General features: G+C 35.0%; 1 protein-coding gene across 3 annotated transcripts in view; it reads right to left on the bottom strand.

Annotated features, from left to right (window-relative positions):
• The window catches only part of CNTLN (centlein), a 341,713-nt gene that overhangs the window by 16,218 nt on the left and 299,373 nt on the right, over nt 1–26,122 (bottom strand). For all 3 annotated transcript variants that reach the window (XM_055577973.1, XM_055577972.1, XM_055577974.1), the window contains 5 exons: nt 23,310–23,407; nt 21,520–21,646; nt 18,749–18,886; nt 17,735–17,920; nt 1,811–1,996 (listed from right to left, as the gene is read on the bottom strand). In XM_055577973.1, coding sequence (XP_055433948.1) covers nt 1,811–1,996; nt 17,735–17,920; nt 18,749–18,886; nt 21,520–21,646; nt 23,310–23,407 — 735 coding nt within the window. The remainder of the gene's footprint in view (nt 1–1,810; nt 1,997–17,734; nt 17,921–18,748; nt 18,887–21,519; nt 21,647–23,309; nt 23,408–26,122) is intronic.

Here is a 26,122-nt window from a genome sequence, read left to right on the forward strand (position 1 = left end):
GAAGGGTTTGGGAAACTAACATTTGTTGAAATTTACTGTATGCCAGGTATCAGGCAAGGTACTTTGCATAGGCTGTCATAGTTTTTTACATGAATTTACAAGGGTTGGATATAGCTTAACGCATATAATTCAGGTGGTTTGGGCTCTACTTGGGTAAGTCACTCAACTCTTTAGACATCTGAAAGATGCAGGCATCAGTCCAAACAAGCTCAGATCTATAATGAAATCTAGTAAATATATCCAGGTGTGTGCAATAAGCTGTCATGGAACTGCGTTTTTTCCAGGAGGACCTCCATTTAAGGTTGTATGGTACACATGTTTTGGTGCTGTGCACCCCTGGCTCCATACTGCATCCTCCCAGAGGCCAGGGTGTCATTTCTTCACAGAAATGTGCCAGCTACTTTGGGACTAACAAGAGATATCCTTTACTAATTCATATACTCAATGGGGACAACTTTTTCTAATCAAAGCAAGTGCTTTTTTTTTTAAACTTGTAATCCCAAGAAAGGGCATGTTTAAAGACCACATAAAGGCAGAGGCCCTGTCTTCCAGAATATGTATCTGCAACACACACACACACACACACACACACAAACACACGAGGGATTTTGCTATGTCTGCTTGTTTTAAAACTTTTGGGCAATGGTGGAAGACCTTAATATTTTGTTAGGTTTCTTCTTTATCCATCAAGTTTCAGTTAAATGTCTATAATAAGAGATAGTTAACAGCCTTGCCACAGATACTGTTATTTCCTGTGTGGTTTATATTTGATACTGTATTTCATAACGCTCTTGGACTTCAAAGTTCAGAATTCACAGACATTGTGGCCTAGCTGCCGAAAAGAGGAAACTGATCATTCACTATCCGATTCACTCATAGGATGAAAATAATCTCTATAGGATTCCTTTGACCTCCTTTCTAAGAATTCTTGGCAGTTTAAAAACCTTTGCAAGTTGTAGATCTGCTCTACTTGAGAAATGTTTTGAGAAGCTGATGGGGGAGGGATGCTGAAGGATGCTCTCGTGCAAACATTGAAGTCGATCATTTTATTTATTCACTGAGCAAATATTTATAGCGAAGCTATGAGTGCCATCATCTCTTTGCTCTTTCTAAACAATAAAAAAATCTAATATTTAATGTATCAAATTTCAGAAACTTAACAGCAGAACAGGATTGAGTATCTTCCACAGGTTTCACGGAAGACTGTGTATGAGGTTCTGCTGTTGATGAGGTAATAAACCATCAAAAATGCAGTGCCCTCCTCAGAAGGTACAGAAATGCTACTGCAGACTTCTAAGGTATATGCATATAGATTCACTCAGGCAGGGTTTTACCCACTGTAAAGCAATAAATACCTTTTTAACTTGATCAACAATAATTTTAAATCTAACTAAGAAACCCAATATATTTACTACTTTTAAAAAATCTCATATAGGAGGAAAACCCCTCAAATCAATCACGATCCAGCTAACTAACTTCTTCAAATGGGCTTAATTAAAAATAACAGCTTGTAAGATATATGATTAACTAAAGAATATGGAAGAGACAGGGAAAAATAACTGACCTGAATAACAAACAAGCAGTTCTAAAGGTTATATGTACTGGCTTACTTCTATATTACACAGTTAAATTTCTCTAAAGGTTTTTTGAGTTAATACTCTTGATGTATCTTTCATTGGTATATTAATAATCTTGCCTTCATGAATATTATCTTAAAGATGAAATTCTAAGAACTATAAAACAAATGAAAATATATATTTAACAATCAGTGTAAAAACTCCTATATTAATAAATATTTAAGTGATCTTACCGCTTCATCTTCTGTGTCCAGTATTTCCTCTAGGTCCGATCGTGAAATGTTCAGGATAGAAGCTGCTAAGGTCTGGGCTTTATGGGTTGAGGTTTTACAAGCATCCCTGTTTTTCTGCATCTTTTTAAGCTCTCTGATTTGTCGCCTAATCAAATGGATGTCATTTTGTAACTCTCTGACCAAGGCCTGCAACATATTGGAAGGCATATGGGCTCATATGGAAGTAATAAATGAAGAGAAAGCAGTTATAACACAAAAAATGTGAAGATACTAGCAAATCATTTTTTATTAGGATTATTCTGATTTTATTTCTATTGGAGCAAAATGGATTGCTCTTTACTTTTTTGTCAGGGCACAATAAAAGCTCTCTTAAATGATCACTTAACCAACTTGCTGGATTAAACAAATTGCTCCAGTCCCTCTTTCAGATTCGCCAACTGCTATCTTGGTGAATACTTGTAGCAGGCAGGTTAATTAGTATCACGCCAGAGCACAACTCTCCCACCAGTTAAGCTGATGCCAATTGTCCGATGTATTTATTCCTAAGTGTGTATATCAGTTGTAACAGGTTGGTTACATAATTGATTTAATTATTGCATAAACTAATGAAATATAATGGCAGAAAAATGTTGTTTCTATTAAAACTGAACTAGAAATCTTTGAAAGGATTTGATAAGGACAGTTGGGTAAAACTGCAATTAAATTATGTGTGGGCAAGATGACAATAAAGTATTGACAAAAATCATAAAAATCTAGGCTTACATCCACAAGAGTGTTTAATTTCTCCCTCTGAGAATGCATGCTTATGTGTGCATAAGAAAAAAGGCAGCCCTTACTTCGGGTGAACAGAGCTCTGGAGTCCGATGCTTGGCTTTGTGGGCTGAGAGCAGCTAGCTAGATGTTTGGGTAGATGTCAATCTTTTGCCAGCCTAAGCAATGTTGCAGTAAATAATGGTGCTTGTATATATATTTTGCATCCCTAGGATATATTCCTGGAAGTGAATTTGCTGGACCAAAGGGTGTGTTTAACTGTAATTTTGAAAGCTGTTGTTTAATTCTCCCTCCATCCAAGATTGTACCAGTTTACACCTACACAAAGAACATATGAAAGTACTTGTTTCTCCATCAGATCAGATCAGATCAGATCAGTTGCTCAGTCGTGTCCGACTCTTTGCGACCCCATGAATCGCAGCACACCAGGCCTCCCTGTCCATCACCAACTCCCAGAGTTCACTCAGACTCACGTCCATTGAGTCAGTGATGCCATCCAGCCATCTCATCCTCTGTCGTCCCCTTCTCCTCCTGCCCCCAATCCCTCCCAGCATCCGAGTCTTTTCCAATGAGTCAACTCTACACATGAGGTGGCCCAAGTACTGGAGTTTCAGCTTTAGCATTATTCCTTCCAAAGAAATCCCAGGGCTGATCTCCTTCAGAATGGACTGGTTGGATCTCCATACCACTGGCAAAACACCAATCGGGCTTTCAGTGTAGTTTTTTACTTTTTACCACTGTATTTTAAAGTTTCATTTCTCTTATTAAAAATGAAATTGAGCATCAGCCTTAACAAATAATTTTTTTCTTTTGTCTTTTATCTATTTTTCTTAGTGATTTATAAGGATTATTTGTACTTTAGGGAAATTATATGTTGAGGGTTTCTAATTTTTTTCATACTTTTTCTTTTGACAGTAATTATAGTATTTTATGCAAAGGAAAAATATTTTTCAAAAAATTTTAACATGATAAATGAATCTATTCCCATATAACTTTTGAATTTGGTGTGATACTTTAAAAAGCCTTCTCCACTATATATATATATATATATATATGTATATATGTATATATATAAAAGTATATATATATGTGTGTTTTTCAAACCATGATTTTTTTCTGCCACTTGTAAGATTTTGCAGTTATAAGTGTTTTGTCCATTTGTAATCCTCTAGAAAATTATTATATAAAATCATAGTTGTTTTACCACCACCTAGTAAATAGTCCATATTTTCCCCATTGATTTAATGCATGTTTAGATCAGGTTCTGAACTTTCTATTCTGTTCCATCTGTCTTATTAGTGAAGCTTTATAGTGTATTTTAATTAGTGAGGCTTTGTCATAAATGTAATCCAATAGGGGTATCTCCTTTCAATTACCCTTTTTTTCAGATTTTTCTTATTAATTTTTGATTGTTTGTTTTCCATATCAACTTCAGATTGAGCTTGTCTAAACACTCTTCGGAGAAGGCAATGGCACCCCACTCCAGTACTCTTGCCTGGAAAATCCATGGATGGAGGGGCCTGGTAGGCTGCAGTCCATGGGGTCGCTAAGAGTCGGACTCGACTGAGCGACTTCACTTTCACTTTTTACTTTCTTTCATTGGAGAAGGAAATGGCAACCCACTCCAGTATTCTTGTCTGGAGAATCCCAGGGACAGAGGAGCCTAATGGGCTGCTGTCTATGGGGTCGCACAGAGTCGGACACGACTGAAGCGACTTAGCAGCAGCAGCAAACATTCTTACTGGTATTTTATTTAAATCACGTTAAATTTTATTCAATCATGTTCACATTTTAGAATGTTGATTCTTCCTAATCAAAGACCATGGTAGTCCCTTCCAGTTCGTTAAGTCTTTATTTGTGTTTCTGGGGATTATTTAAAGGTTTTCTCTTTATAGATCTGTTTATTCCTGGGCCTCTTACTTTTTGTAGGGGCTGATTCTAGTACCTATTGTTGCTTGTAGACATAAAGATTGTTAATATGTAAATTTGCTGAAATTTCTTATTTATTATAAGAGTTTTGCAGCTGATTCCTCTTTAGCTTCCAGAAATTAAATCATATCTGCAAATACTGATAATTTTATCTCCTATTTTCCAACCTTTTTTTTGGTCATGCTCTTCAGCTTATGGAATGTGGGTTCTTAGTTCTCCAACCGGGGACTGAACCCAGGCCCTTGGCAGTGACAGCATGGAGTCCTAACCACTGTATCATCAGGGATACAGTGAACAGCAGAACATCAAAAAATAATATACCACAATAAGTGGAGTTTATTCCACAGATGCAAGGATAATTCAATACTAAGAAAATTATTAAGAATCCTATTAATAGATTTATGATGAAAAATCATATGTTAGTTTATATGGATGTTAAAATGGATTTAAGACAATCTGGTTTCCACTTTTGTAAGAAAATATTATTTTATAAAATTCCATTTTATTTTCCAATTTTTATACCTCCATTTTCTTTTTTATTGAGTTGATTATTAACTTCTTTCTGAATAATATTAAATAGTAATATTGATGGACACACTTGACTTGTTCCTGATTTCAGTAGGAATCTAACTCTTAGGAAATACTATGCCAGATTTTGAGTTGAGAGCTGTATTTTAATATAACAAAAAATAAGTATTAATATAAAATATATAATGTAGTTTTACACAGTTAACTATCTACATATTTTAATTTCTTACAAAAATGGAAACCAGATTGTCTTAAATCCATTTTAGCATCCATATAAACTAACATATGATTTTTCATCATAAATCTATTAATAGGATTCTTAATAATTTTCTTAGTATTGAATTATCCTTGCATCTGTGGAATAAACTCCACTTAGTGTGGTATGTTATTTTTTGATGTTCTGCTAAACTCATTTGCTGATATTTCATCTGGAATGTCTACATTAATAAGAGATTGATTTGTTTCAATTTTGTGCAATCTTCCAAAAATATTTGGAAGGTATTTTCTCTTTCCATGTTCTTCAGTAGTTTTAATGAAATTGAATCTGTCTGCTCTTTACTGACATTGTAGCACTCGCCTGAATTTGGCATAGTATTTATTGTATGGAAAGATACCTTCTTGGCAATTTCTTTTAATTTTCCATTTGTTCTAGAGGGACTTTTGGTACACTATAATTTTCCTAAAATTTTGTACTTTTCAGAAAGTAGAATATATAAAGAAATTCTACTTTTCAACATTAATTCAGATTTTTCTTTGTGGTAGGTCACGGGTGGGAATGCCTGAAAACATACACACTCTGAGATGGAGATTTATGTGGGAGAGGGTACTTAGGAGCAATACCTACAGAGCCTTGGAGATGAGACAGCCTTTCAGAGTTGTCTCATATTTATTTTTCCCCCTTATATATGACATGAAAATTTTTCTTGGCTATTATTTTTTTGAGTCCAGAAACTTTACTAGACCACAGAACATATACAGGGTATGACATGTTAGACATGTTAGACATGTCATGTTAGACATGACATCAAATTTTCCGTGGTTCATGTTATGTTCTTGGAAGTCTTTATTTCTGAAAATTTCTGAAAATTTATTTCTGAAAATTATTTTTGGATTATAGCTTCAATATTTGTTCTGTTCCATCATTCCTTTTCTTCTTTCAAGATTCCAATTATACATATGTTGAATCTCTGTAACTCGCTTCATAAATCCTTTTTTCCCCAATTTTTTTTAATTGAAGTATAGTTAGAATGAAATAGTGTATACTTTAAGTGTTTAGTTCAATGAGCTTTGATAGCTATATACTTCTATGTTATTTTTGTTATCATAAATATGTACTGAATGTTGCCAAATGATTTTTAGGGAGTATTTGATTATATTGATTTTGCTTTTTTTTTAGAACTGTTGAATCAAGCTTTCTTTCCTAGAATTATATCAACTTATTCATGGTGTAAATTATTTTCACATAACGCTTGATTTGATTAACTGATATGCAGTTGATAATTTTTACATTGATGTTCATGATGAAATACTGACCTGTACTTCTGTTTTCTTACAATGTTTTGTCAGGTTTTGGTTTTAAGGTTGTGCTGGTTACATAAAATGAACTGGGACTTGTTTTCTTCTCTGCCGTTTTCTGAAATAATTTCTGTAAGATGGTGCTGTATTTTTCCTGAAAGTTTGCTCAGTGAAACCCTCTGGATCTGGAGATAGTACATGTGCTTTTTGTGTGAAGGCTTTAGGTTTTTTAAAAAATCCAATTTCTTTAACTAATAAAGAGCTACTCATATTTTCAATTCAATCTCCTGTTAGTTTTTGTGATGAAAGAAGTCAATTCCTTCTAGTGCTGACCATTTCTCTTGGTAGTTTAGTAGGGACTCAGGGCAGTTTAGAAGCTACACTGAGTCAATCAGAGGAAAGAGCAAAGGGTTTGGCTGATGTCCACACTCTTGTAGGCAATGCTCAGCCTTGGGTCCCCAGTGTGCAGACATGGTGGGGATGCGGCCCTTCCTCTCTTTTGGAGTGCACTCTGTCACACATTCATCTTGCTGGCTTAGGCAGACCTCTCTGCGAGAAACTTGGCCATGGTAAATACCAAATATTTATACACAGTGTTTGCTAAGGAATAAAGGAAGCTCTGGGGCTGTGTTCATTCTACAAGTTGTCTGTCTCTCAGCTTTACCCCCAAAACCTGAAGCTATCTAAACGTGACGCTAGTGGTGTATGACTGTGAAGCCACTATAGGACGGGTAAGAGGTCCTTTTTTGAAAAGTTGTCCATTTCACCTAAATTGTCAAATTTATTGTTATAAACTCATTCATATAATTTCCTTGTTACTTATGTTTCTGTAGTGATATCCCATCTTTTATTCCTGATATTGGTAATTTGTATTTTTAACCATTTTCTTCTTTATTCTTGGATTTTATATCAATGTAAAATAGATACCTGTGGGTTGTTTGAGGTATATAGCTAAGCTTATATTGTTTTCTAAATTGAAAGCAATTTTTCCAAGGCCATTATTGACTACTTTCCCTTACACTGATCTGAAATAAAAAATACAAACTTTATGCTATAAATTCCTTTAGATGGGCTTGTTTTTGTAACTCTTTCTGTTCCAATGCTCTATGGATCTATTCCTACTTAATCATGCCATTTTATTTATACAGCTTTATACCATGTTTTGATGTTTGCTAGGAAAAATTTTTCTCTCTCCTGCCCATTCTTCTCCTTCTTCAGCCATCTTCATCCTCTTTCTTTCAGTTATATTTCTGGAACCAGTTTGTATCTTGGACAGCACGGACATATAGATCAGATATGGAATGAATTCTCACATTTAACAATATTATTTCTTCACATTCAGAAAAACAGTATACCTCTCCATTTATTTAGTTCTGTTCTATGTCATTCAGTGTTTTATAGCTCACTTTATAGGTTGCTTGCATTTCTTGAAAGGTTTATTCCTGGGTATTTAATACTTTCTTTTTATCACTATAAATACAAATTTACAAATAGTACTCTAAATATACTATTACTTGTCAAGTCTACTTTATTTTATATGCTTTGTTCTGAAATTATTGCTGAATTATCTGTTTAATAGTTGGACTGGATTCTCTTGAATTTCCTAGGTCCATAAATATGTCATTGACAATCACAGTTCAGTTGTACATGTTCAGTTTATTTTGGAAAAGGAGTTATTTTACAGTTTATGGATTTTAAAAAATTTTTATAAAAGCAATTTTAAAATTTACTTTGAGTTTTTTTGTTTTTTTTCTCCTAGCATTTTGAGTTGAAAGCTAAATTTTGGCTGAATTTTGAAGGTTTTGGTATTTCATTATAGCTCACTTTGAAATAGTTCATAAACTCCCTTTTTATTTTCTCCTTAACCCAAAAATCTTATAGATGGGTTTGGAATTTCTAAGCGGACAGAAACATTTGGCTGATTATTTGCTAAAATCATAGTTACATTATACTCTACTCAGGGTACATTGCCTAAATGATCTTTGCTTTTTCGAACTTGAACTTTGTAGATTTAGATGTAAGCAATTTCTGTGAATGTTCCACATGGGTTTGAAAAGAAAAGAGCCTTGCTTACATTTTCTCTATTTGGATTGTTTATTTCTGAGTATAATACAGATTAAATACACTAGAAAACAGTAAATACCTTTGTGGATTTGTGGATTCTTTGATTTCCATTTGTAGTTTCACCAAATTTTGCTTAATGTTGCCAGGTACATAAAAATTCATGAATTTTATATCTTCTTTGCAAATTATGCATTTTTATCAATATGAAATTGCTTGCTTTACCCTTATTAATTTTTTTTCCTTAATTTGTCTCCAAATAATATTGCTGTATCTTCTTTTTTTAGCATTTAGCTGGAATATATTCAATTGCGTGCTGGTAATCAAGCTCTTGCAGGGGATGGGTATGACTTGTAATGTTTGCCAATTTCTATGGTGTTAGGTACTTGCACATGATTGATTTCAAATAAATAACATAAATGAGATGCTGGTAAGAGATAAGCAAAATTGATTCTCACAGGCTAACTGCAGGATACCATAATTTTATTCTTAATTTTTTTTTTGGCTTTTGGTATCATGTTTTAGGTGCATCTTTTTCAGAATCTCATAGGCTCTGTTTTTTTTCTTTTTTTTAAATACATTTCAACTTCATTATATATACTATGATTATTGGTATGTTTGGATCATCCTATCCTTTTTATTTACCATGCTTCTTATTAACTGTTCCTCTCCTTTGTTCTGTCTTTCCTTCCTCCCTTCCTCCCTTCCTCGCATTCTTCTTCCTGGTTTGTATTGAATTGATGGAGATTTTAAATTTTTTAAATTTCCTCTAATTCTTTGATAATTAAATGCTTGATTCCTATTCTTGTGGTCAACTTTAAAACTCCTGAACATATATTTAAAATTATTTAAGTAAACTTGATTAATTTAATATAATAAAATCAATATTATATTCTGAATCAATATCTAGAGTTTCTCATCCTCTGTATGTTCCACCAGAACAAAAAAGAAACATCCCTTACAACCACCCCCTCACAACTTCTGGTACTATACTCACTAACATCAAGCTATTTAGATTTAATTGTAGGAATCTTTGTTTTCCATTGTTTCTTATGTTCTAAAGATTGACAAGAGTCCCATCTGGGCAGAAAGACCTGAAGAAGTGAAGAGGTAAGCTATTTTATCAATAATATACAGAGGAAAGAGCAAAGACTTTGAAGAACAAAAACAGTATTCAAAGAACTTGCAGTATTCAAAGAACAGCAAGAAAGTCAGTATGGTTAAAGAGGGATAAATGAGGTGACATGTAGTAAAAAGTCTTAGAAGTAACAACAAGACTAATTATGGAAGCCTCATAGCAATGTTGCCATTAGCTGGCTGAAAGCAACATGGGTATATTTGGGGAAAATGTCTGTATTATTAAAAAATGTTATTTTGCTGAAATATACTTCATGATGCTCAAATATTCTTCCTCCCTTCCAAACTATACCTTTCAGATACATAGTAGAGTCTCACTGCACTAAGTTCATTGAAATGTTTTACTTTCCCCCCTTATATCCAGGTTAAGATTTTGTTTTCATATGATCACACTTGCCTTTTGTTTCTATGCTGGTGCTCTGCCTGTTTTCAGCTCTGGGTGTTACTTCCATCTGGATTGTATTTTTACTTCCCTTCCATCCAATGCAAAATTGCTTTCTCTTACCAGTTTAAAATCTGCTCAGCTCTTCTCTAAGCACTTCCAAATTGTGCAAAAGTCTTTAAATACTCCAATGTTAAAAACATTAGAAGCTTAAAAATGTTTTACTCTATTTGCATCAGTTGAACAATGGTCCTTGGCTATCACTGGTCAAGGTAAGTAAAAACACTGTACCATACAAAATAAGCATTCAACAAATATTAAATGAATTTATAAAAGTTTATGTCAGCCTCCTTAAACTTCTTGAAATATCATGAGCTAGGAATTATCTCAATATTTGATTATATTTTCAAAATAAGAGTACTTTCTTGGATGTATATCCCAACTTAAAGTCACTATACTTTTCAATATTTCAGTATGATTTATGGTAAGCAGTCAGCAATAGTGTTAGAGTAAAACAAGTTATTTCATTCCAGTCTTATTAGATCTAGCTTTCCAGTCTTTATTAAGGAGTCTTGATCTGTGTTAGCTAACTATAAAAATTTTTGAGTTTCATTGAATCATAATGAAGTGATTAGATTTTCAGTAAGATTTTAGATTATTGTGATGAAGGTTATAATTGGCTCTTCAAGTACCATGGAGTCACCCCTACAATCATAGTTTCTTGGAGAAATAATGTCTTTTCTAACAGCTTAAATAGTTTTTATTAAGATATAACTTACATATTTTAAATTTTAAATTTCACTCAATGTATTTTTATTAAAAGCCTTTCTTCAAAAATGCTATAATTTACCCTTTTAATATAATGATAGGACTGAGAGTTAATTCAAATTGGATTTTAAATATCATAATTGAGAAGTCACATCACCAAAGTGGTACCAGCCTCCATCCCCCCACAAATATCAACAATTAGACATTCACAAACTAAAATAGCTCTGGAAGGGCTCAGGAGTCCAGGTGAGAAATTTCAGCAACACCGTGAAGCAAAAAAAGAGAGAATAACTCCATACAAAGAAAAGGAAGGACAGCTTCATTGTGCCTGCATCATCCCATCCCCCAGGGCAGCACTGCTCAGGGCCAGTGGAGAACTCCAGGGTTCAAGGGGCTCCCTCACTGGGAAAGGAAGAATGAGGTGAGCAACCAACTTCCCCAGTTTTTCACATCACAGCATGAAAGATCACTTCAGCTTCACCCTACCCCGAGACTGACAAAGTCAAGACATATAGGGACAGGCTGGAAAAATAAAGAACAGCCGGGGCTCCCAATATCAGCTACACAGCAGGAGCAGCTATGGTTCATGGTAACCAACTCTGTGTAGGATCCCAGCAGATTTCACCACTGAAGAAACCAATGCCTAGGATGGCTGTCACGGACCCCCTGCAGATTTCACCACTGTACTTCCCCCCACAGGTTTTCACTGTCACAAATGCCACCTGACAGTCCCTCCCTGACCCTAACTGGACCCTGCAGTCTGCACTGGAAGCCAGCTTAGCCTCTGCACTGCACAAGTGCAAGATGCCAGCCTACACCCCTGCAGTGATAGAGGTGCATGCATTTGGAGCTAACCTCTTCAACTGAGGACCTCTTGCCAACGGTCTGCCACTGGCCTCTAATGATCTGCAAGTGCCTGTGGTGAGACTCTATGGCCACAGGACTGTATGTCAGCCGCCAAGGCCCCCATGGCTGTGTGTGGGCCCAGACCTGGCCCTGTCCCCTCTCTCTGGCTTGCACTGCTGGGTTCAGCTGCAGTGAGCCCCTCCACCTGAGCACCTGTACACCAACACCCAACTCCTGTCACTGGCCTCCACTGTTATGTGGGACCATTAAGCAAAAACAAACAAACAAAACTCAAAAAAATCTAACTTTGTAATTCAATGAATTAGAAAAAGAACAAAGTAAACCCAAAGTTAGTAGAGGAAGGAAATAACAAAGAGCAGAGTGGAAATAAATAGAGACAAAAAGAGAACAGAAAAGATCAGTGAAACTAAGAACTAGTTTTTGAAAGAGACAAACTAAATTTCTACCTACATTTGGAGCTAACCTCTTCAACTGAGGACCTCTTGCCAGTGGTCTGCCTCTGGCCTCTAATGATCTAAATTTCTATCTACATGGATAAATTTCTATCTACATTTACCAAGAAAAAGAGAGTACTCAAATTAAAAAAATTAGTCTAGAGAGGTGGGATGGGGAGGAAGATGGGAGGAAGGCTCAAAAGGGAGGGGATATATGTATACCTATGGCTGATTCATGTTGAGGTTTGATAGAAAACAACAAAATTCTGTAAAGTAACTATCATTCCATTAAAACAAATAAATTTTAAAAAAGAAAATTAGAAACGAAAGAGAAGATATTACAACTGACATTACAGAAATACAAAGAATCATAAGAGGATACTATGAACAATTATATGCCAACAAATTGGACAACCTAGAAGAAATGGATAAATTCCTAGAATATACAATCTACCAAGACTGAATCACAAAGTAACAGAAAAACTGAACAGATCAATGAGTAAGGAGATTGAATCAGCAATCAAACACTTTCCAATAAAGAAAAGCCCATCACTGGTGAATTCTACCTAAGACAAAATAATGTCAATTCTTCTAAAGCTCTTCCAAAGAATGTAAAAGGAAAGACCACTTTCAAACTCATTTTAAGAGGTCAGCATTAACCTGATACCAAAGACAGATAAGGACAGTACAAGAAAAGAAACCCATAGGCCAATACCCCCTGATGAATATAGATGTAAAACCTCTGAACAAAATACTAACAAACTGAATTTAACAACACATTAAAAGGACCACACACCATGGTCAAGTGGGATTTATCCATGGAATGCAAGAATAAGTCAACATACACAAATCAATAAATGTAATATACTACTTTAAAAGAATGAAGATAAAAATCATACAATCATCTCAATAAATGCAAGAAAAGTACTGGACAAAATTTAACATTCTTTCATGATAAACTCCCCACAAACTGGGTATAGAAGGAACACACTGTACATAACAAAAGCCATATAATACAAAACCAAACTAACATCACACTCAACAATGAAAAGCTGAACACTTTCCATCCAAGATCAGAAACAAGAGAAAGGTGACCATCCTCACCACTTCTATTCAACACAGAACTGGAAGTCCTAGCTGGAGCAATTAGGCAGTAAAAAGAAATAAAAAGCATCCAAATCAGAAAGAAAGAGGTAGCACTGTCTCTTTTTTTTTTTTGACATGATCTTTTATGTAGAAAATCCTAAGAACTCCATCCAAAAAAGCTGTTAAAATTAATCAACAAATTCAGTAAAGTTGTAGGATACAAAGTCACAGATAAAAATTAATTTGTTGTGTCTCTATACACTAACAATAAAACATGTGAAAAAGGAATAAAACAATCCCACTTACAGTAGCACCCAACAATAAAATTTTAGGGATAAATTTAACTAAGGAAGTGAAAGATCTATACTCCCAAAACTCTAAGACACTGATGAAAGAAACTAAAGAAGACATAAATAAATGAAATGATATCCTGCACTTATTGATTGAAAGAGTGGATATTCTTAAAATGTTCATTCTACCTAAAGACATCGAGAGGTTCAATAAGACCTCTATCAAAGTTCCAATGCCATTTTTTTTTCAGAAAAATAGAAAAAAAATCCCCTAAATTTGGATGAAACTACAAAAGACTGACTAGCCAAAGCAATCTTAGGAAAGCGCAAAGCTGTAGGCATCATACTTCCTAACTTTAAAGTATATATAAAACTCATACAACTTGATCAGAGAAGGCAATGGCAACCCACTCCAGTACTCTTGCCTGGAAAATCCCATGGATGGAGGAGCCTGGAAGGCTGCAGTCCATGGGGTCTATATGAGTTGGTCACGACTGAGCGACTTCACTTTCACTTTTCACTTTCCTGCATTGGAGAAGGAAATGGCAACCCACTCCAGTGTTCTTGCCTGGAGAATCCCAGGGATGGGGGAGCCTGGTGGGCTGCCGTCTCTGGGGTCGCACAGAATCGGACACGACTGAAGCAACTTAGCAGCAGCAGCAGCAGCAGTAGCAGCATACAACTTGATAACAAAACCAAAACATCCAATGTAGAAATGGAAATAGAATCTGAACAAATACTTTTCCAAAGAACACATACAATGGCCAGCAAGTTCATGAGAAGGTGCTCAACCTTACTGATCATCAGAGAAATGCAAATCAAAACCACAAGGTATTGGCTCACGCCTGTTGGAATGGCTATTATCGAATAGATAAGAGAGAACAAATGCTGGCAAGATGTTGAGAAAAGGGAAACACCATGCACTGTGGGTGAGACTGTAAATTGGTACAGCCACTACAGAAAACAGTGTAGAGGTTCCTCGGAAAATTAAAAGTAACAACTACCAGCAATCCAACTTCTGAGTACATATTGAGAGGAAACAAAAACAGAACCTCAAAGAGATACACGCACTCTCATGGTCACTGCAGCATTACTTGCACTAATCAACACATGGAAACAACTTGTGTCCATCAATATATTAATGAGTAAGGAAAATGTAGTAAATATGTGTGTGTGTGTGTGTGTGTGTAATTAAACACACACACAATGGAATATGATGACTCAGCCATAGAAAGAAGGAAATCCAAACATTTCTGACAACATGGATAGCCCGAGAGTACTATGCTAAGTGAAATAAGCCAGACAGAAAAATACAAATACTGGATGATATCGCTTATATATATGGAATTCTAAAAAGGAAAACTCAGAAATAGAGAGTAGAAAAGTGGTTGCCAGGGGCTGAGGGGAGGAGGAAATGAGATGTTGGTCAAATGGTACAAACTTCCAATCATAAGAAGAATAAGCTCCAGGGATTTAATGTATAACATAGTGATTATAGTTAACAATACTCAACTGTATACTTGGAACTTGCCATGACTAGATTTTAAATGTCCTTCCCATAACAATAACAACAAAATGGCAATTATGTGAGGTTAAGGATGTGTTAACTAAGCTATTGTAGTAAACTTTTCATAATATATACATGTATCAAGTCATCATATTGTATATCTTAATCTTATAAAATATGTCATATCTAATAAAGTTGAAAAAAATAGAAAAATCATAATAAGAGTAGATCAGTACCAAAGTGTTAGCAACTGTACACATTAAAAATAAAATTATAATGCTTTAAAAATATTCTTACTAAAGAATCAAGAAATTTATATGCCCTAATCATCTTACTAAATCTTAACAAGCAAGTACATATTGATAATTAAATGATTTAAGCTTCCGCATAAATGTTGTTCTTTGGCTGGTATTTATTTATCAGCTAACAAAAGCCACTGAGAAGATGGAATTGACCATATGATTCTCACATACAAGCACGTTAACAAGCCCATTATCAGGCCTCAATCAAACTGAGCAAATACTTCTAGAAATTTCCCTTGTGTGTTTTATTCAGTTATTAGGAGAATTCAAAGCTTCAACTCTGCCACATACATCCAGCCCAGATGCTCAAAGCACTTGATTTTACTCCAGGGTAAAATTCCATATTCAAGACTAGATCTAGAACAGATGGCCACCCCACCTCTGCTATAATCTGGTTGTGCCCTATGCATAAATGAAAAAAAAACTAAAGGGAACACAGATTCCACAGCAGGGCCAGAACAAACATTATTACTATTAATACTACTAATAATAGTAATACTGTGTATTTTGTGTACCTGTTACTCTATTAAGTTCTGCACAGAATGAGTCCCATTGATCATAATGTTCCATGTAGGAACTATGGACATTCTCTGACTATGCTCAACATTCTTTAAGTATGCTCATTAGGAGCATGCATAGCTCTTGCCTTCACAGAGGTTTCAATCTGAGCAGTGATTACGTGTCCAGTACTATTCTTGAAGCAGATATAAAGTCAATTTCTCAAGAATTTAGCGAGCTCTATTATGTGCCAGTTGTTTCTGTTTTGTTGCTAAGTTGTGTCTGACTCTTTGTGACCCAGTGAACTGTGGCCCAACAGGCCCTAGTCCTGTTTCCATGGGATTTCCCAGGCAAGAATACTGGAGGGGGTTGCCATTTCCTTCTCCAGGGGATCATCCCAACTGAGGGGTCAAATTCACATCTCCAGCAAAGGAGACAGCATAATGGCAACAGACTTGTTTGCTAGCTACAATACAAGGTAGAATAAAGGCACTAAATAGGAGTGTAAACAACTCATGTTGCTGCTGCTGCTAAGTCACTTCAGTTGTGTCAGACTATGTGTGACCCCATAGATGGCAGCCCACCAGGCTCCCCAGTCCCTGGGATTCTCCAGGGAAGAACACTGGAGTGGGTTGCCATTTCCATCTCCAATGCATGAAAGTGAAAAGTGAAAGTGAAGTTGCTCAGTCGTGTCCGACCCTCAGCGACCCCATGGACTGCAGCCTTCCAGGCTCCTCCGTCCACAGGATTTTCCAGGCAAGAGTGCTGGAGTGGGGTGCCATTGCCTTCTCCGAAACAACTCATAGTGGCATTAAAAAGAGGGGAGCAATCCCCAGGTTCCCAGGCCTCAGTGCCTTGTTATCTCTGAAACCAGACTGTTCTGCCTACATTTTCCCAGAATAGTTAAGGGAGGAATACTGGCTGACCACGTGGGGGCAGAAGTACAGACCAGAGGTCTAAACACTCCTTATAAAGACTTTGAAACAAAACCTGGTATTCTCCCTTCCCCCACCACCCTTAGCTTTGGTGGTTCCTTGTACTGCTGCTGCTGCTAAGTCGCTTCAGTCATGTCCAACTCTGTGCGACCCCATAGACGGCAGCCCACCAGGCTCCCCCATCCCTGGGATTCTCCAGGCAAGAACACTGGAGTGGGTTGCCATTTCCTTCTCCAAAGCATGAAAGTGAAAAGTGAAAGGGAAGTCACTCAGTCCTGTCTGACTCTTAGCGACCCCATGGACTACAGCCCACCAGGCTCCTCTGTCCATGGGATTTTCCAGGCAAAAGTACTGGAGTAGGGTGCCAGGTCCTTGTACAGCCAATGCCTAAGTCTTTCTGGGATTATTCGGTGGTCAGATAATTTTTAGATGGTACACCCTTTGTAGATACTCTAGTTTGTCTTCATTTTGTCCTGCCAGATCATTTACCATTCCTTTACCCATTCCATGCCTGATAAGTTATGGGGCCCGGGTGCAATGTCTCTTAACGTCAATGATCATGGATCAAGCTTCTGGTTGTTCTTGCTTGTGTGATTTTTAAAAGGAAGTGGAATGGAAATAACTCAAGTTTTTGGTCTTAAAACCTGTCTTGCTTATGTGATTACCACAATTCCATAACTAAATTGACACTGGAAAAAGAATATTAAAAACATAGTGGACATTTTTAAACTCAAGCTATGAAAATGAATCTTTCATAGAGAAAATTTGAATAGTGTGGTGGGTAGGGTACGGGCAGATGCTTTGTGGTTTGGGAAAGAAAGCAGAAAGGAACTTCAAGAACACCCCAGATCATCTGAAATAGGCCACTGCCCACTGTGCCTGAATTAAAGCACCAGTTAGTAAAGAATTCAAACCTTCACAAATATGGTGAACTCTTCTACTTTCTCACTGGCTAGCAGCAGTTTCTTCTGTGCACCTTCTAGGGCCTGCTCACTTTGCATTGCTAATCCTTGAAGATGCTTAGATGCTGCTGTTTCAATCTCTGCCATGGCAGATTCAGTCTCATTTATTTTTGACAGGAGGAAAGTAAGCTTGACATCCTGCAAAAGACCAGTAATCATAGAATAAAAATATATTTTTTAAACAGATTTGGAAGTTAGAGATGTAAGATAAAGAAAGGGTTTCATTACTCTTTGTATATCTTGTATTTATTGTCATTTGAGTAAAACTTTATTTTCAATGACTATCTTGAGCACATATTATCACATATTTATCATCAAATCAATTTATTCTTTTAAAAATTATAAATCATTAAAGACATGGAAGGTATTTTGGACTAAAAGATTTCATATATCAAATAGAAGTACTTAATTAGTTTATAAGTTTGCTACTAAGTCACTTCAGTCATGTCCGACTCTGTGCGACCCCATAGATGGCAGCCCACCAGGCTCCCCCGTCCCTGGGATTCTCCAGGCAAGAACACTGGAGTGGGTTGCCATTCCCTTCTCCAATGCATGAAAGTGAAAACTGAAAGTGAAGTCACTCAGTCGTGTCCGACTCTTAGCGACCCGATGGACTGCAGCCTACCAGGCTCCTCCATCCATCCAGGCAAGAGTAGTGGAGTGGGGTGCCATTGCCTTCTCCGGATTATAAGTTTAGGTGGACCTAAAACTTTATATCTACTTATATAAATACCAGTTCTTAACAATGGTTTTCATTTATTATAAATCATCAAGATAAAATCTGTTTCTCTAATACAGCATTACCTTTAATAATAAACAAATTCTTAGTGTTTATGTAGAGATATAAATGTTCTTTGCAGTTATCTGAAACATTTAAGTAACTCATAGTTTTGGGGAGAAATAGAAATAAAAATAAAAAAGAGATTGTTACAGTCCACCTCTAAACTAAAATGTCCTAAACCATACCTTTTTTTCTAACTCCTCTTTAGTTTGCTGATACATCTCTTCATACTGAGACTTCTCTTTTACAGCAACGCTAAGTCTTTGCTTTAGTGAATCAATTGATACTTTCTTGTTGGAACACTCCTCAGTTAATGTCTTCACCTACAATAAATGCACAAAGGTGGAGATGTATGGAGAGAGTAACATGGAAACTTACATTACCATATGTAAAATAGATAGCCAATGGGAATTTGCTGTATGTCTCAGGAAACTCAAACAGGGGCTCTGTATCAACCTAGAGGGGTGGGAGGGGGAGGGAGATGGGAGGTAGGTTCAAAAGGGAGGGGATATATATATGTATACCTATGGCTGATTCATGTTAAGGTTTTTGACAGAAAACAACAGAATTCTGTAAAGCAATTATCCTTCAATTAAAAAATAAATAAAAAATTTTAAAAAGCACAAAGGTAAATATTATTGGTAAAGGCAGTCAAGTTCTACACTGTATTTGTTTTAACAGAAACTAAATGAATGCATGAATAAGTCATTTCATTTATTTTCTCATAAATGATATCAAATTCAAGTATAAGATTTGTGTAACTCATACAGCACTGCAAGTACTAACTAACCATACTGAAATCAGTAGTGAGTGAGACTAACAATACCTAAGTCAATAACAGCACCCAAAAACTGCGCAAAAAGCATGAATATTGCTATGTGTAGACTTCTACCTAATAATACAAGATTATTTTTAATTACGTTTCCTTTAATTACTAACCTGAACTTTCTCAAGCAAGAGATGGTTGGTTTTGATTCTTTAATAAGCCAAGTCATAGAAAACTTCAATTTGTATTCTCCAATATAATATGTACTTTTTAGGATAAAATTAAATAAGTAATACAACATATTTATTGTGCATTTCAAAGTACAGCAGAAGACTCCAAAGGAGACATACCAATAGCTAATAAATATATGAAAAGATTCTCAACATGATTCATTATTAGAGAAATGTAAATCAAAACTACAATGAGATATCACCTCACACTGGTCAGAATGGCCATCATCAAAAACTTCAGAAGCAGTAAGTGCTGGAGAGGGTGTGGAGAAAAGGGAACACTCTTTCACTGTCGTTGGGAATATAAATTGATACAGTCACTATGGAAGATAGTATGGAGATTCCTTAAAAGACTAGGAATAAACTACCATATGACCCAGCAATACCACTTCTAGGTGCACACACTGAGGAAACCAAAACTGAAAAAGATCCATATACCTCAATGTTTATTGCAGCACTATTTACAATAGCTAGGATATGGAAGCAACCTAGATGTCCATTCACAGATGAACGGATAAAGAAGCTGTGGTAATATATTCAATGGAATACTACTCAGCCATAAAAAGAAATGCATTTGAGTCAGTTATAATAAGGTGGATGAACCTAAAGCCCATTATACAGAGTGAAGTTAAGTGAGAAATAGAAAAATAAATAGTATATTAACATATATATATGAAATCTAGAAAGATGGTACTGATGAACCTATTTGCAGGGCAGTAATGGAGATGCAGACATGGAGAACAGACTTATGGACATGGGCCAGGAGGAGAAAGGAGAGAGTGGGATGAATGGAGAGAGTTGCATGGAAGCATATACACTACCATATGTAAAACAGATAGCTAGTGGAAATTTGCTCTATGACTCAGGGAACTCAAACTGGGGCTCTGTAACAACCTAGAGGGGCAGGAAAACGGGGGAGCTGGGAGGAAGGTTCAAAAGGGAGTAGACATATGTGTACCTATGGCTAATTCATGTTGAGGCATGGCAGAAACCAAACCAATATTGTAAAGCAATTATCCTTTAATTAAAAATAAATACATGTTTAAAAAAAATGCTAAAAAATAGCAGAAGAAAACATTTTTTCAGTTTAATACTATTAAAGATAAATGAATTCTTATACAAACATTGTATAGTTCAAATGATTATTGAAGTTAAAATGAACAAAATTTAAAAGACAGCATTGAAAAAAACCTATATGAAGTAATTATAATTTGTGTGGGTATGTGGAGGAGAAAGAGAATCTGTACACATGTTCTTGCTCATGTAAAATTTTCTCTCTTCCATTTGAGCATTACTTACATTTTTTTATCTCCAACAAGGAAAATAAGGGAGATGTTCTCTCTGGAGTGGATGACATTTCGTGAATGCCAAAGCACAAGCTGCTTTATGATTTGTGTAAATAGCAGCTTTTAAAATTTTTTAAACAAAAAATATCTCTTAGTCAGCAACCTGCTGATTTTACTTTGGGGTCAGATAGTGTACAACTATTTTAAATATGACTCTTTTCTTAAGTACACTGAATTAAACGTGTACAAGGAAATACTTTAAAACAATTGTGGTGAGTACACTTTTTGAAGAACTGATAGTTATTAGCATATTTTTTCATTTAAAACACATGCTTAATTCTATCATTATAAATAGTAGTTTAAAAGAAAATGCTGAATATAATAGAATTTTAAATCTCAAAAATATTACAGATTTTTAAAAATTAAACTGAACTTCTCACGGTATATTTACAATATAAAAAGAATGAATGGCTATAATATGTGTGAGATTTTGTCTTGAATTTTAAAACAAAAAATGTACTTTCAGAGCAAATGATGTAATTATGTAACAACACAGGTATATTTTATGAATATTTATTATACATTTTGTTAAGATTGAATATTGAATTTAAGAAAGTAAATACAAAGGGAAGTGATCTGTTTTTTTTAGTGTCAGTGAACATAAAAATTGATACCTTTTTTTCAAGATTTTCTAGCATTTCATTAATACTCTCATTACTTTCCAAATTTACTTTCTGTCGAAATTTCAAGTCCTCTATCAAATGTCTTTTCATGGTTATATCTCTCTCCATTCGAGACATCCTTGAAAGGGAAAAAAGGCATCTTATCAAGAGTGATAGAAAATATTTTAATAGTGATAATATCTTACATATTACCCAATATTATATATACCGTAAATTTTTAAATGCTATCTGATTAATTGCAAATTAATAAAATATTTGCTTGGAATAAAATATTGCTGTTAGTATTTTGAGTAAAATATTAAAATCTATAATCCAGCTGTGACTTGGTAAATGCAGTATTTTATATAAACATATGCATTTAAAAAAAGAGCTGAGAAAGCTTAATAAAATTTTTTGAAAACTTAAAATCATATTTATATTCCACTCATGCTTCCAAGAAAAATACAAGTAATATTTAGAGATTATTAAAATCATAATACTGATTGTTTCTGATAAGAAACAATTCTATACTTTAATAAAGAAGTATAAAATTTGATAATATATAAAGAGACTGAGTGATTTATATCATATAAAGACATATCAGTGATTGAACTGACATATCAGTTTAGCTTAAGGTGATAATGCTAAGTATAAAATGATAAATGTAATAACCACTATTACTAGAACAACAATAACTAACATTTAATGAATGTTTACTATGTACCAGTCACTGTTAAAGTGCTTTACATGTATTTCAATTCTAAGAACTTTATGAGTTAATTCTACTAACTTAAGATCCAGAGCTGGCAGGTAAAGAAGACAGGATTCAAAGAATGTTATCTAAAGTCCTCATTGGTAAACAGTAAGAAAGACTAACTCAATCTATCAACAAGCTTCAAGACATTCTGCTTAAAAAAAATTAAACAATTTTCTTATCTAACAGTTTTATCTACTAAAGTGAAAATGAAAAGGAATTTGCTCAGTTGTGTCTGACTCTTTGGGACCACAGGGACTGTAGCCCAACCAGGCTCCTCTGTCCATGGGGATTTTCCAAGCAAGAATAGTGGAGTGGGTTGCCATTTACTTTTCCAAAGGATCTTCCCAACCCAAGGAATGAACCTGGGTCCCACACTGCAGGAAGATGCTTTACCATTTGAGCCACCAGGAAAATTCCTTATCTACTAAGGTCACTTTTAAGTAAGTGATCTCTAATTATGAATGACTAGACTTCTTTCAAAACACATCACTTCTAAGCTCTAGAGATATCCATAAAAGATACAGAAAGTAAACAATTTTGATTCTGTGAGATAGAACATTTTAAACTCCTTTTTTAGTATAAATACACAAAGTATAATATTTCATAATTCTTCAGTTGTTTTAAATACAAACAAAACTCTTCATCTTTGCTTTACAAGCTTAGGTAATAACTCCCATATAAATCAATATATATACATATATATATGTACATATTTTTAGTCAAATAATTCCTACATTCTAAAGTTTTCTGTTCATGGGGTTTAGGCCATTAACTGATATTTATTCAAAATTAAAACATTGACTCTAAGAAAGAAAATCTAACTTTAAACATTTTTACTCTAATTAATAAAAGTAGTAACTATCTTGCCATCAACTATACTATACATAATATTCTTTAAACCTTCATCTTATTTAGGTTCAAACATAAACTAAGAAAGGAAAACAGTTTTAACATGTTGGTATTGTTTCTTGGGGTGAAGTGTTTAACAGAGTTAATTGCCACTAGGTGGCACCAAATACAATGGATAAAAATATAAAGCACCTACTTTTCATGCATTTCCTTTATGTGTTCTTCTTTTGCTAGGAGTTCAAATTTCAGAGACTTCAAGTTTGAAGATTGTTTAGTGAGTTCATTAGTTGCATTCTAGATTAAAAATACATATAAATTTAAATATACCTTGCAATCTTGTTCTAAGGCAGCATAAATATAAATGTTATTCTCATGAAGAGTAATAAAAATGCAAAAATTATGGTTATAATTAAAATGAGCATTTAAACACTTGAAAATGTTTCATTTTGTATGTTCTAATAGAAATACCAGGGCACACGAAAATTTTTATATAACATGTCAAAATAATAGAAGAACACACTCATATAATAATTGCAAAGATATTATAAATATATATTTATAGGAAATATAGATTTTACAAAATTTAAATATGTATTACTAAGTATTTTTATGGTTTAATAAGATCACTTAGAACTAATTCTGGATTTACTAATAATCAGACTAAATATAGTCAGAAATACTTTGCTGCACCTCCCACCAAGTGGATGGAATGGAGTCCATCTCCCAACCTTCTTAATCTGAATCGGCCTGTAATTTGCTTTGACAGAAAATATCTGGCATAAATGACATTGTGCAAATATCAGATCCAGGCTTTAAATTGTTGTAGCTTGCACCTTTGCCCTCTTGTAATGCTGCTCTGGGATCACCTACCAACAAATACAGAGGAAAGGCCATTTGGAAGAATACTGAAGTACCCCAGATGAAGCCAACAGACCAATCGTCAGCCTGTGAATGAGGCTCTCTTGGAACTTCCAGCCCAGGTAAATCCTTGGTTTAGAAGAATGCAGGTGTGTGAGGGGACCCAGCAAACAGCCCAAAAGAATTACCTAGTGAACCCTGCTGCTGCTACTGCTGCTAAGTCGCTTCAGTCATGTCCGACTCTGTGCAACCCCAGAGACGGCAGCCCACCAGGCTCCTCCGTCCCTGGGATTCTCCAGGCAAGAATACTGGAGTGGGTTGCCATTTCCTTCTCCAAACCTAGTGAACCCACTGGATCATAAATTGCTGTTGTTTTAAATTGCTACATTTTGGATAATTTGTTAGACAATAATAAATAACTGATAGAGAATCTCAGGAATACTAAATACTTTCTTCCTTGAACCTATATTGTTGCTGTTTAGTTGCTAAGTCCTGTCCAACTCTCTTTGTGACTCCATGGACTGCAGCCCACCCAGGCTCCTCTGTCCATGGGAATTCCCAGGAAAGAATACTGGGGTGCGCTGCTATTCTCTTCTCCAGGGGATCTTCCTGACCCAGGGATCAAACCCGTGTCTCCTGCATTGGCAGGTGGATTCTTTACCACGAAGCAACTCGGGAAGTATTTATATATTAGTTTTTCAAAGCAGAACAGCATTGTGGAATTTGTTGTTTGCACAGCTTAGGGGCCAGAGGTAGTAACTAGAGTGCCAGGGATCCCTAGCTTTCAATTTTGACTCAAGTTCCAGGAAAACATGTACCCTAAGATATTATCTAGTGGTTTTGATATTTTGGATTTTTACCTAAGATAGTGTTGACAGAAATTTATTCATGTGTTAAATTTAAAAAGTATTAAACTAATATAAATATAATAAAAATAATAATTTGATAATCTTAAATTCTTTCTGGAATGACTGTTCATTCATTTAGAAATAATAATTCAAGATTACATTAACCAATTAAAGTGAAAGTGAACGTCGCTCAGTTGTGTCTGACTCTTTGTGACCCCATGAACTATACAGTCCATGGAATTCTCCAGGCCAGAATACTAGAGTGTGTAGACCATTCCCTTCTTCAAGGAATCTTTCCAACCCAAGGATTGAACCCAGGTCTCCCACATTTCAGGCAGATTATCTTTACCAGCTGAGCCACCGGGGAAGCCCCCACATTAAGCAATAGTGATATTTTAATATAATAATATTATAAATATTATCACTACATTAATTGGTATATTACTATGTCTAATTTATTACTACTGTATCATTATATAGTGATGCCTTTAAAATACATCATGATATAAATGGCTACTCAGCCTTGCTCTGAATGGTACCAGGCTGCTGTTTTTCTAATTTTGTATTTTTACCTTAGCATTTTTATATTTTCTTTATCTATCAATCTGTTGATCATAACTTCTTACTTCTCTCAATATTTCTGCCTAAAAAAATTCATCCTGTCCCTTAGTATGAATACTTCTAATTTGCTGCCTTTGAGGTGTTTTCTGCTGAGAAGGTAAACAAATAAACTCATTACAGCTGTATTTAAAATAAAAAACAATAGGTAGTAAATGAAGAGTGAAAATATTTTCAACAGAATAAACTAAGTAGATTTTAAGATAACTGATTCTTTTATGTTTTAAAATTTATGCTTGTTATTTTATGTGGCTGAAAAATGCAGTAATTCTGACTTCTGGATAATGGAGGGATTATAGAATTATAATAAATAAAACAATGCCAGCTTACAGATACTTTTGTCAGACTCTCTAAACCTCACAGCTATTTTAATCCTCAGAAATCCTTTTGAAGAGGGTACAAAGTTGTCCCTGTTCTAGACCTCTGGAAAAGCCAAGTTATTTGCTCAGTCAGGTCTCAGAAGTTACTGGACGAAAAATGATCAAAACCTAGGTCCCCTGACTCTTTTCCATTTCCTACAACATAGTATTTATCTGCAGCTACAAAATCTGGAATAAAAGATATATTTCAAAGATGTCATAATGGTAATCTATCTTGGTTAGAGTTTTTCTGTTTATTAAATTCTTTTTAAAATTTCTGAATAAAAGCATGGACTCTGGAGCCCTATTGATTGAGTTCTAATCTC

The sequence above is a fragment of the Bubalus kerabau genome, chromosome 4 (assembly GCF_029407905.1).
Source record: "Bubalus kerabau isolate K-KA32 ecotype Philippines breed swamp buffalo chromosome 4, PCC_UOA_SB_1v2, whole genome shotgun sequence".
NCBI classification, from domain to species: domain Eukaryota; kingdom Metazoa; phylum Chordata; class Mammalia; order Artiodactyla; family Bovidae; genus Bubalus; species Bubalus kerabau.